The following is a 12972-nucleotide window of genomic DNA, read 5'->3' on the forward strand; positions in this document are numbered from 1 at the left end:
CCAAAACACAAAGAAAGGTAGTCGGTGTAGAATCCAAGGTGCGCTTGGGTAGAAGCCCGTACTGAACAGTCCACGGGAAAACACGTGTGATGAGCAGCATAAACTTAGACAATAACTGACGACGTGAATGTGCAGGTGAGGGGTTTATATGGGTGTGATGATTAGTGCAAAACGAGTCTCAGGTGTGTGTGACTAGTATGCTGGCGAGGAGCTTCGAGCGGGCGTGGCACGCACAGGAGAAGGATCAGGGAGCTCCCTGACACAGCGCTTGAATAGAAAAAAATAAATAGATAAAATGAAAACAGCACAAAGCATTTTTACAAAGTTTTCTAGAGTTCTACAGAGGTCTTAAACAAGAGTAGTCTTATTATAGGATGCCAAAGGTTTTTCATAGTCATACAATAAAACAGTTCCTGTTTTACATATTCTACTAGTTTCACTTTTGCTTTTATCACATATATCTGTGGAAAGCACTACAGAAGTTAATACAGATGGTGACATCTTCATTTAAAGGTAGGATCAGGATAATTTGGTATTTTTCAGTGCTATTTTTTTTTTTTTCCAAAAGTGATATGTGGCAACATATCTCATTATTTTGCTTTAAATTCTATCTCTGCAGATCCATAAATTTTTTATTCCACCAATAGCAAAGCAGGTAAGAAAATTCATTTTACTCATTCTACATACATTTCATGTAAGTAGACACACACCTTAGTTAGATAGTATGACGAAAAATGGAAACATCAATTAGATAAAGGAACAAAAGAGGTCGGGGGAAAAAGTTTAGGAAAAATTCAGGATTTGGTAAAAAAAATTAAAATCCAAATATTCTGACCTTTAAATATCACATGGTGCACCAATTAAAAATACAATAAAAAAAAAGTGAACAGAGCACAACTATGATTTGCTCCCTAAAAAGATTGTCCAACAAAATTCATGCTGCAGGTAGAGGATGATATATTAATAATTTTTAGGGGCTCTAAATTCATATTATGCAGGTGGCCAGCTTTTTTTTAACTTTATAGATGGAAACTGCTTTTTTATAACAACATCTACACCAGCTTCCTTTAAAGTTCCCAATTATGTTTTTTCTTCTTTATTGCCAAATGTAATACAGTATCATAGAAGCAAGAGAATATAAATATATAATAAAATGTTAATGAAAAAACTGTAAGCTTTTAAATAAACAAAAAGTATGTAGTCCAGGATATTGTTAAAATTATAGTTATTTAATATAAGCAGCAATGTCACTATTTGTTTGTTTTTTTCTGGTTTTAACCACTAATTCAACAAATTAATCTATCAGTCCGTTTAAATATATTTTTTTTTATTTTTTATTTGGCCTTAAATGATATCCATATCAGATCAGAGGTAGAAAAATGATATTTACTCAGCAAAGACAGAAAGACACAACAATGAAATGTATAATGTATTAAAATGACTTGTTTTTCAAAATTGTTGTGCAAATGTATGCAAATTAGTTTTCATCTCATTAATACATTATTACTTTTATTGGAATTTTCCAAATTCAATTATTTAATCTTTTCATTAAAAGTGACTGAGACCAGGGAGTTAAATAATAGGAAGTTTAAAACAAACAAACAAACAAACAAACAAACAAACAAACAAACAAACAAATAAATAAAAATATAAATTAGAAGAAATTCCATCATTGCTAATAAATTATTTTTATTCCAAAAATTACTTCTGCTAACTCTGTCTCTAGTGCTGATTCACTTTCAACTCTCAGTCCAACACTCACTGTTAACATTTTTAGAAAGTAGCATAAATATGTAAAAAAATAAATAAATAAAAAAAAATAAAGCATAATGTTTATTTTCATGGATGGTGCTTTGTTATTTATTATAAATACAATATATAATAGCCTCCCCCAGTCATGTTGATTGTATGTTTCTAAATGATGTAACACCAATTTTCGCTAGAAGATCCATTGTTTTGGCATAATCAGATTCTTTTTTTTTAAATTTGGTAATTACTGAAAAATTCATTTTAGATTCTGCAGACTACTGGAGACAACTAACAGAAAGCAAGATGGCCTTCTGGAAATTCTGTAAGATTTATTTCTTTTGTTGCTTTATTTCTGAGCTAGAAGAATATTATTAGGTACCATACCAATAACGAATGTCAGCACCATTCTTTTCCTGTTCTGATCTTTTAAATGAGTCGAGTAACATCGTGATTGTCATTGAGTTGCTGTATGTACTGATCTAACTTTGTTTTTTGCTTATAAGCCTAAATCTCTTTGTTATATTTGCACAATCAAATGATAATCAAATCCGATACCCAAAATGTGTCATTGTAAATCCAGTATTTGGTGTATTGTTCTTCATTCAATGTTTGACTGTTGGACAGGAATGTTGTCTAATAGCAGCATGGACATTACGCAATAACGTTCACGATTTCTGAAGATTTTGAAGATAGGAATGTAGTGCAGGTGTACAGCACAGCAGCAGCAGCAGTAAATATGCTGTGCCTGGTGTTAACAGATTATTGAATGCATCCATTAGATGTATCACTCATTATGTCTGTGCTGACTAACTGATTAACTTAAAGTGTTGTCACCATTTCTTGTTTATTTTCCCACACTTTTTGTTTGCTGATTTGACTTCTGCTTTCTTTTCTTCATTTATGGTTTGAAGTTAAATGCCATTGTTTCTGATCGGCGTTGGTTCTCAAGAAAATTGGGAAGCATTGTGGTTCTAGAGAGTTCCAATAGTAATCATGTGATTGTAAAAAGGTCACAATAAATACATTTAAGGAATAGCTTAAGCCTTAGTAACACACAACCAGTACCAATCTACTGTAAAGTAAGTACCATTTTCCCCAAAGGTGACCATAATTAATTCAATTTCTTTTCCACAGATACAGTTAACCTGAGATGCATTTCAGTCTGCTTAACACTATAAAGATATTTTATCCTATAGAGACATACTAGTTGTGTGAATGACATGGGGTACATAGCAGGGAAGTTGTCACAGGTAGAACAAGCACTGTAATCAGCGGGACCTTGTTTAGACATGTTGAAATGATCGTTAAGAGTATCTGATTGTGCCTGATTTTGATCTAAGGGAAATCCCTGAAAGAAGATTCTTCTTTTTTCTTTACTTCAGTGTCTTAGACTGTAGACTACCACAGTAAACCGAATGATAGTAAGGACAATCCATTCATTTTAGCCACATGTACAGCCATTGGAGTCAGCAAAACATACCAGGGCCATCCCACTGAAATTGGTCCAAGGCAATGACTTTTGACAAGCATCTAATCTTTCAGTTAAATGGTATGCAACATGTGTAAGTGTGAAGGGGACAGAGCTACTTTTACCTGTGAATGAATAGACTGCATTCCAGCATTAACCTGCTGTAACTTTTTTCTTTTTCAATTTTTTCACCTAAAAAGAAGTAGTTGTCAGTCTCATAGGAAGACCTGTCAGCACTTTAGTTAGGCTTAATCCTGTCATGACCCCTAATACAGGTATACATTAATACTTAATAATTAAAAGGGAGAGCTTGCAACTTATTTAGGCCTGTACCAGCCATTACCTTCTCCATCTTTTGTTTTACTGTCCGATTTAGTCTTTTTACAGTCCTATGTGACCGAGTGTCATCAAAACAGTGCTGTAAACAGTCAGCGTAATTAAGGAATGATTTCATTTAACAAATGTATATCCACTGTGTGTAAATCTTGTCACCTGCATGGATAACTTGCTGGGCACAAGCAGTAATTTGATTCCCTTAACCTATAACAGGTGCATACCAATATTTATTATGTTTATCATGCTTCCTAATTTAGGAAAGGTTTTTCTTTGCCAATCGAAACATTGGTAATAGGATTTTTTCATCGTTTCACACGTTGCTGAATATGAAGGTCCTGTGCAGAAGTGAAAGAAAAATAAGCTGTAATTAAATTAATTTGTTAAGTCAGCAAAAAAGTATCCGGAAATATGAAATCAGAACTTTAAGTGTGAGCATGACACTTGCAAAAAATATATTATTGATGATAAAAGTTAAGCTTACGAAATTCTAACTGTAGTAGATTGGGGAAAATTGCCTTGTATGGCAATCTAGACAGAAAAGGAAGTGACCTGTCTGTATTTGTGTTTGAGGAAGTGAGTTTGAAATATCAGCTTGGCAAGCCAGGCAAGCAAAAACAACAGAAAAAAAAAATTGGAATTATGTTATGACACAATACATATTTGCAAAATGTGCAAGCATTTTGGGACCCCTCAAAAACAGTCAACTTTTCGTCTATTGGTCAGGCAGCCAGGCAGCTAATTTTCCCAGTCTAGACCATGATAGGAAAACAGGTGTAGTCCAAAAGCTTAAGTAATTCCCAATTTTGAATCTTTAAGAAATAATAAACACTTTCTGTCAGATTGGAAAAAACATGGTTTGACTAAAGCCGGATAAAGATTTGATTAACTAGACACGTGGACCACTTTTTGTTCACAGAACAACGATTAGATTTGAGTACACAATGTTGCAACACGTTCTAATGTTGTGCTTACTGGCTCACTGAAATTATTTATTACAAGAAGCTTTCATGGTGATAAAAGTATTCTATACTTAATAATAAGATAAATCTTTTAATTTTATTACTTAACAACTGCGTCTTGCGTCATTCGGCTTCAACTGTCCTCCGGTGTGCATGGCATATGTTCCATCCCACTCATGCAAATTAAACATATTTCTTTCTCTAACCATTTCATCTTGTTCAGCTGAATTCTCCTGGTCTCCTAGGACAAAGAAATAAATACAGCCTTAAAGTTAATATTTAGAAAGACTCATTAGCCTGTTGATTGCATGAATTTACTTTCTTCCAGTTTAAGAATGGTCTTTGCGGACTCATTGCATCAGACTTTATCATCCGTACCACTGTTGAGTGTTGGGTTCTCCTCTGTGTCATAGTTTTACATCTCTACATAAAAGGGTCACTGTCTGCTACAATGAAACTCATGTCCCAGACATCAGTACCTTTAGATTCTATATCTTAAGCTTAAAGTATATCTCAAGCACATAATTTTTGCTTGAGGACTAAGCTATCAAGGCCCACTCATGGAGGTCAAGAAATGTAATGGCCATCCATCTAAAAGCATCTGAAGAGACAGGACTCAATAATTTGCATTGCTTTACTATAAGATACCATTTAAATGAATAAAAAAGCAAATCTAGAGTACATTCAATTTGGTGACCAAACTGGTGATAAAGAACTGGTCAATTCAGTGATGTTTGGTAAGGATGTTTGGTAGGAGTTGTCAAACACTTTTCTTCTGATCTTTAGTTCAAAAAGAACCTCTGAACAGAACCGATTCTCAAGGTAAGACTTTCTGGACATTAAAACAGCATTTAAAAATGGATTGATTTATAATATTGGTTTTCTTTTATTTATTGCATATGAAGTCTCAACAACTTGCAAAAAAATCTTTTTTGTTTTAATGTACATTGACTTTCTGTAAAGACCAACAAAGCACTCAAGGGTTTGTGGTTGTGAAAGAAAACCCGTGTTCAATTTTTATTAAAATTAACGACAAGATTAATTTCTGGAAAGTTTATCACAACTATATGTGGCCGTTCGTCTGTTTTAGCCATGACATATAGTGTACATTCATACTTTTTATTTAACATTAATTATTTCAGAATATTTCACATTTTGGCAATCTTTCAAATAAAAAAAATCCTATGAAACATTACTGTGAATTACTGTGAGATAGTAGGACGAAACTAATTTTTCATTTCATTCATTTTATAAATTCATCTCTTACTGCTTTGGCCATCACAGTAACTAACTGTGAAGTGGATTTCAAACATCTAGTTGTTCATACAATTTTATTTACTGCCAGAAATGTCTGTTTAAAGTAAATACTTCACTCTTATAATGAAATGTTATTAATTTTGCTTTCATATTCCAATTTTGTCTAGAAGGCAAAGCAGATTTTGGTGGTAAGTTTTGTCCTCTGTTGTTCCTCTCTTGACTCAAACATCATGTTCATAAATATAAATAAAAATACATAAGTGAACATAGTGTACATTGAAAATAAAAGTGGACCTGTTCTATTCAAAGGTGCTTAAATGTATTGTACATTTGCAATGTATTCAATTAATTTAATAAATAAATGTAGTACAAATGATTTACAGTACGCAAGTACTGTAAGTAATTAAATTCATTAAAAAAGTTACTGTACATTCTGGCAGATGATTTGCTTGACGTGACGTGACAAGTGAACAATAATACACAATTCTAATTTCAGAACTTTTCAATGCAGAATCCAGTCCAGCCATAGAGCTACTTAATTTTTAAATGAAATTTCATTTATGTAGTTGTTGCTTTCAATCTTGGTTCTGTTCACAAATTTGACTTTTACTTTTACTACTTTTTTTAATATCTACTCCATGATAAATTAATTTCTACATTTTATTTCTAGTGTTTGACAGGCCATGGAGAAACATAAATTGGAAGTGAGTATAAATTCGATACATTTATTCAAGTCAATAATTTACAGGACTCAGGAGATGCAGGAGATTTATTACTGAAGTCCACATGGATACACATTTATACACACATTAGAATTGCAGGATTTATGAAATCCGGGGACAGAAACCAATTTTGAAATGTTTGTTTAATTATTCTTACATTAGAAATGAGTTTATTAGAGGGACAGCCCATGTAGGACGTTTTGGTGACAAGGTGAGGGAGGTGTGATTGAGATGTTTTGGACATATGCAGAGGAGGGATAAGTGTTATATTGGTAGAAGAATGCTGAGGATGGAGCCACCAGGAAGGAGGTAAAGAGGACCAAGGAGGAGGTTTATGGATGTGGTGAGAGAAGACATGCAGGTAGTTGGTGTAAAAGAGGCAGATGTAGAGGACAGGGTGGTATGGAGACGGATGATCCGCTGTGGCGACCCCTAATGGGAGAAGCCGAAAGAAGAAGAAGAAGATTAAATTATTCTTACACAACAAAATGTTTAGAAAGGTTCCTCTATGGTGAATAAAGTGATCCATCCATCTGCTCTTATGCTCAATCAGTCAGTAAAAGGTACACTGAGTGTATTGTCCTGAGTAGATTTTACATTCTTTTGTTCATCATTTCTTTGAACAGCAATAGATTTACAAAGACTTTTTGTCATCCTTCATTATTTTATAACAGCAAGAGCGAGTTAGAGGAGAAGTTGAGAGAGTTTACGGTCTGTAATCAACAAATCAAGCATTTCCGATTTCTGATGAAGGGACCCATCGGGGCTGGAAAATCCAGCTTTGTGAATTCCATTGATAGTGCATTTCAAAACAGAGTTACGAACAAAGCAATTGCATCATCATCATCAAATGTTAGTTGCACCAGAATTGTAAGTATCATTTGTATTATCATTACATCACCTCAGTAAAATTTTATTTCCTTATTTGTAGTTTCGACTGTACAGTTGTTTTTATAATGAATTAGTTGTCTGAAATTGAAGATTGTTTAAACTATAGAGCACAGAGGCTTTTTTTCACTATTTTATTTAAAAGGAAGCAAAAATATTTTAAAGCTTATTATTATTAAATTATAAATTAGAGGCAGCAGTATTTCTTTTTCTTTTTTACCTTCTTATAAATATGCATGTCTTTCTTTGTTGCATTGACAGACAGACTCATATACAAGCATTATTGCTTTCTGCAGAGAAATAGTTCATTAATAGATGGCAATTTTGTTGTGGAAACCATTGATAGTTTCCATATACAGTACTGAGCAAGATATTTCAAAAATATATTTGAATTGTTAGTTTTTATCAATTTACAATATTCAAAGTGAGTGAATGGAAGAAAAACCTAAATCAAACCAATAATTGGTGTGAATACCCTTTTTTTGCAGAATTAGAGTCAGGTGTAGAGTTATACAGTGGCAAGCTGCTTGCTAATGATCCCTATTTCATATGTAGTTTAATACATGGTTTCAGAAACAGCTGTTTAGGAGGTTTAAAACTGCACACATTGCACAGCAACAAGACACAAGGTAGTTATAATGCATCATCAAGGTCTTTTCCAGGCAAAGATTTCAAAGCAGACTGGCGTTTCAAGATGCGATGTTTAAGCTATTTCGCTATTTCCACAGGAAAGGGCAATGCTAAGTATTGTAGACACAGTGGTCAGCCAAGGTAACTTAATGTGAAGCTGTCCAGCAGTGTCAATCAGCAAAGAACTGGCAGAAACCAGAAGTCTGTCCAGAAATGTTCTTCATAGAAGAATTGTGGCCAAAAATGCCTTCTGATATGGAAACAAGGTTAAACTTGCTGTCACAGATCACAGATGTGCTAAGACCAAGGTCAGAATAGCATCAGTTAGCTCCATTAGTCTCGAAACCTTTTGATACCACCTAATACTCATCCATCATACAATACCATCAGGGAGGTGTTGGATTTAATCTGTAGCAGGACAATGACTCAAAACATACAGCCATTGTCATTGAACTATGTTCAGAATAAAGAAGAACAATGAATCATGGAAGTGGTTTGGCCCCCACTTAACCCTGAGCTCAACGTTATAAAGTTTGTCTGGGATTACATGAAAAGACATAGGAATTCAAGGCAGCCTACATCCACAGAAGATCTGTTGTTAGTTTTTTCAAACCCCTACCTGCCAAGTTCCTTCAGAAACTATTTTTGCAGGCAGATTTGGTTTTCTTACTGTTCACTGACTTTTTATTTCATTAAGTGATTAAAAAACTATTTCTAAAAGCATTCTTACTTTTCTGCATTTATACACACCTTCCTAAAACCTTTGCACAGTACTGTATGTAATCACATTATTGAGGTCCTCAATCGTGTGTATTATACTTGGGTAATGTATAACAGATAAAGTATAAGATTTGATGTTTTTTCCACTTTAGTACAGACCCTACAAAATCAAAGATGGAAATTCTGGAACCTTATCTTTTATGTTCTATGACACCATGGGTGTGGAAGATGGCAAAGAAGATGGGATTCATCTGGAGGATTTAAAGAGTGCTTTGCGTGGCAATTTGCCAGATGAATATAAGGTCAAATCAAAGGTTTTAAACCCTCCATAATGATCTTTGAATATATTTCTATTTTCTAAAATAGACAGTCACTTCTGTTTTCTTCCTATTAGTAAACAGCATAAAATTGTACATCATCAGTACTTGCGATTAACATATACTATTTTTCGAATTCCATTTTCTTGATTGTGTTTCTGTCATGGCCCTTGTTCAGTATATGTGTAATTTTACCTGATTTAAATAAGAGAACATAAATTCAAAGTAAAAAAAATAATCCATAGATTGTGAGGCAGTGTTACAGCTAATTATATTTAGCAAATTTTGTCAGGGCTAAATATACTGTATATTAGGTTTAAATATTTATCTGTGAAAATATGAATGTAATTTACATAAAAAAAATAGCCTTAAAAAGGATTAAATAGTATTGTCATAAATTGAATTTCAACATACACTATATGTTAAAAAGGTTTGTGGTGCCTAGCCATAAGATTTGTAAGATACTTAGTAAAGCATTAGTAAAGTCAGCTAATGATGTTGGTGAGGTGGCCAGCGTTCCAATTCATCCCAAAAGTGTTCAATAAGGTTTCAGCTCTATAGCAGTCCACCCAAGATCTTCTGCGCCAAACCATATCATTATGGAGCAGGCTTTGTGCACAGGGGCAATATAATGCTGGAACAGGTTTAGTGTATTTCTCTTAAAAACAGAACTAAAAATGGTTTCTTTCAAGTCTTTCCTTAATATTTAAAACCATACATGCTCAAACTAATTTAGCAGAATGTGATGATTATAAAACCATCCTGGCATTGATAAAACTGCTTCTAACTCTCATTGTTTACCTTACGATTTCTCTGCTGTTTACAGTTTAACCCTCGTGGTCACTTAACTCCTGAGGACCCCCACTTCAATAACAAACCCTCAATGGAAGAGAGAACACACTGCCTGATCTGTGTAGTGTCAGCAAACAGCATTTCTCAAATTTCTGATGAGATCTTTGAGAAGCTAAATCTAAACTTCAGACATGCCACTGATATTGGTAAATAAATCTGGAAAATAAAATCACTTTCACCCTTTTATAGTCATTTAAGACTATTTTGATTTATTCTTGCCATATATGATCCTACCTGCCCAGCTAACTAAATATATATAACCTACCTGTTATTATAACCTGGGAAGATGTTCCACTAGGTCAGGGGTCGGCAACCCAAAATGTTGAAAGAGCCATATTGACCAAAAAAAAAAAAAAAAAAAATCTGTCTGGAGCCGCAAAAAATTAAACGCCTTATATAAGCCTTATAATGAAGGTAATGTAAGCGTCTATATTACCCCCTTAGTATCAAAATGATAAGTAGGCTACAAATACATAGTGAGCATTCATGATTAAATGTTTATTTTCCCTGCAGTGCATCCTGGAGAGAATGACGCACCACGTGACTACTCTGTTTTTTCTGTTTTTGAAGTCTGAAAATAGGTGCTCTGAAATTTTAATGAATGAATCCTTCATGTAGTCACCATCTGTGAACGATTTCCCACGCTTTATTATCTCCCGGGTTGCAACATAACTAGCAGCAGTAGTGGAGTTTGGAGATGCAATCCACTTCTTAAATTTATCTTTGCGCTCCTCTAATTTTTCCAGAAGTAATGCAATCGCACTTTTTCTCTCACTCCCAACTGGGTACTTGGCTGCAAATGTAGCATGCTTTCCCTGGAAATGTCTTTCCACATTACTCTTTTTGTTATTTGACAACTTCTCATTACAAAGCAAACATGCAGGCAATCCTTCCGCATTGGCAATGAAAGCAAATGATTCGGTCCAAGAACTGTTGAATCCTCTGTTCTCCTCAGCTATCTTTCTCTTTTTCCCCTTGGGATCCATGGCCCATGACACACCCGCCGGTTTGTTTGTTTGTTTTTCAGCATCACGGCGATCTGACAGAAACGTGTTTCGCAGTTTTTTTTTGACGTAAATCTTCGTTGACAGAAATGTTGAAATTAAATATTTATTATACACATTTTTACAACGTTGAAAAACGTTAAGAATGTTTATTAATTTATATCGTACTGAAATAATATTATATTATTATTATTATTTTTTTTAAAAGCTCCAGGGAGCCACTAGGGCGGCGCTTAAGAGCCGCATGCGGCTCTAGAGCCGCGGGTTGCCGACCCCCGCACTAGGTTTTGTGTAGATTTGTGCTCATTCAGCCACAATGATGTGGAGACCTGTGGTGCAGCATTCCAATTCATCCCAAAGGTGTTCAGTAGGGTTAAGGACAGAGCTCTTAACCTTCAAACCATGTAAAGCATATCTTAATGGAGCTGGCTTTGTGCACTGGGAATTGTTTCGCTGGAACAGCGTATCCAATGACAATACAATACAATTATGTGCTTCCAACTGTGTCGTAACAGTTTGTGTGGAAAACCACATAAGGATGGAAAAGTCAAATGTCCTAATACTTTTATCCATATAGTGTAGATGTTACTGGTGTTTCATCAACAAATTTCACATTGATTTTCAGATTTGTTAACTGACCGTTCACAGAATTCCATAGGCATACAGTGAATTTGTTAGAATGGCTGCTGTTCTAGTAATACCACTAGGCAATGCAGTAGTGCTGCCAATCAGAAGTTTGAACCAATGTGACAGTACTAAATGATCATTTTATTCAATTTCAAACATCAAACTTCCTAGACAACAAATCTTCTATAAATCTCCACCAATAACATTTTTCCTCCAATATGGCAGGGATCCCTCAAGTTGTTATCATGACCATGATTGATCAAGTCTGTCCTCTGGTCAAGAAGGATCTGAGAAATGTCTACACAAGCAAGAAAATAAAGGAAAAGGTCAGTCCAAATATCATTGCACAATGTATAACACACAGGATCCAGAAGCTTATGAACAGTTCATGGTTGAACAACCTCTCTGTTCTATTAGTCCTGAACATCTGATCGTTTCTTACATGCAGATGATGGTTTGCAGTGACAGACTGTCCATCCCTATGACCTGCATCTTTCCTGTGAAGAACTACTACGAGGAGATAGAGACGAACAACGACATGGATGTCCTCCTCCTGTCTGCGCTGAAACAAATCTTACATTTTGCCAATGATTACACCGACAAGCTCTGAACACTTCATGATAAATACTGTACATGTTCTATTTGTGCATATTCAGTAGCTACCTAGCTAAAGACTAATATTCAGCTAATCTGAGCATTTTTTTATATATATAAAAAACAATTTGGTTTATTTTGTTCTAATATTTTTAACATGGCTTTATCCTTCTTGAGCTTGTAAATGTATATGCTAATGTGAACATTTGTATGTACAATTGCTAATTGTGTGTGTTTATTTTTCTTTTTTTCTCAAAACACCTCAATCTCATTGAAGCATCTCCGTCTGTCAAAGGTCTCCAGTTTTATGCAGAAGTTCACGTTTGCTCTTTGGTATAACTTGCCGCTCAGGATGAAATCTCATAGCGCACAGTTAGCAGCCTCAGTCTCGAAACCTTTTAATACCACCTCGTATTTGTGTCTCCCAGTATTACAGTAACAAACATTAAATGTCACACATTACCAGTGGAACCTTTGTTGAAGGGTCCAGACATAGACAAGAAACCTTGCGGCAACGTTCTGCACATAAGTGTATGTTCCTATACTTGTAATTTCTTGTTGGGTTTTATGTTTCTCAATCAGTAAAATAAATTTCACTTACAGTAATGAAAACACTTTCATTTATTAATTTTTATGTATTTAATGTAACATCATAAACATAATGGTAAAAAACCCTACTATTTAAAATATACCACAAATTAATACATGGTTGGGTGCAACATTTATTTAAAAAAAATTGTCTACAACCACATCCTCTTCTTTCTGAGGCATATTTCCGTCAGTATTCACATTCACTTACTATTTTTATTCATTTCTTCCCCTACAATGAAATATAGGGAATGAGTCAGC

The 12972-nt window shown here is 34.4% G+C and overlaps 1 protein-coding gene across 2 annotated transcripts; it reads left to right on the top strand.

The window, feature by feature from the left end:
* The first annotated feature begins 338 nt into the window (after positions 1-338).
* Positions 339-12885, top strand: LOC124396423 (interferon-induced protein 44-like). 2 transcript variants are annotated; one of them, XM_046865565.1, is made up of 11 exons: positions 339-513; positions 620-655; positions 2015-2071; positions 5299-5334; positions 5940-5957; positions 6440-6473; positions 7166-7361; positions 8882-9031; positions 9873-10044; positions 11755-11855; positions 11978-12885. In XM_046865565.1, the coding sequence occupies exons 3-11, from the start codon at positions 2053-2055 to the stop codon at positions 12137-12139; spliced, it is 888 nt and encodes a 295-aa protein (XP_046721521.1). In that variant the 5' UTR covers positions 339-513; positions 620-655; positions 2015-2052; the 3' UTR covers positions 12140-12885. The 2 variants fall into 2 exon arrangements, with proteins under 2 accessions (XP_046721521.1, XP_046721520.1); XM_046865564.1 differs by having other exon boundaries at positions 341-513; positions 5937-5957; positions 11978-12884.
* Positions 12886-12972: the final 87 nt, after the last annotated feature.

The sequence above is a fragment of the Silurus meridionalis genome, chromosome 14 (genome assembly GCF_014805685.1).
Source record: "Silurus meridionalis isolate SWU-2019-XX chromosome 14, ASM1480568v1, whole genome shotgun sequence".
NCBI lineage: Eukaryota > Metazoa > Chordata > Actinopteri > Siluriformes > Siluridae > Silurus > Silurus meridionalis.

Bases quoted from the DNA above. Each gene is read 5' to 3' on its own strand.
- LOC124396423 (XM_046865564.1), top strand. The intron at 5,335-5,936 runs GTAAGACTTTCT...AATTTTGTCTAG, and splicing joins GAACAGAACCGATTCTCAAG to AAGGCAAAGCAGATTTTGGT. The intron at 11,856-11,977 runs GTCAGTCCAAAT...TCTTACATGCAG, and splicing joins GCAAGAAAATAAAGGAAAAG to ATGATGGTTTGCAGTGACAG.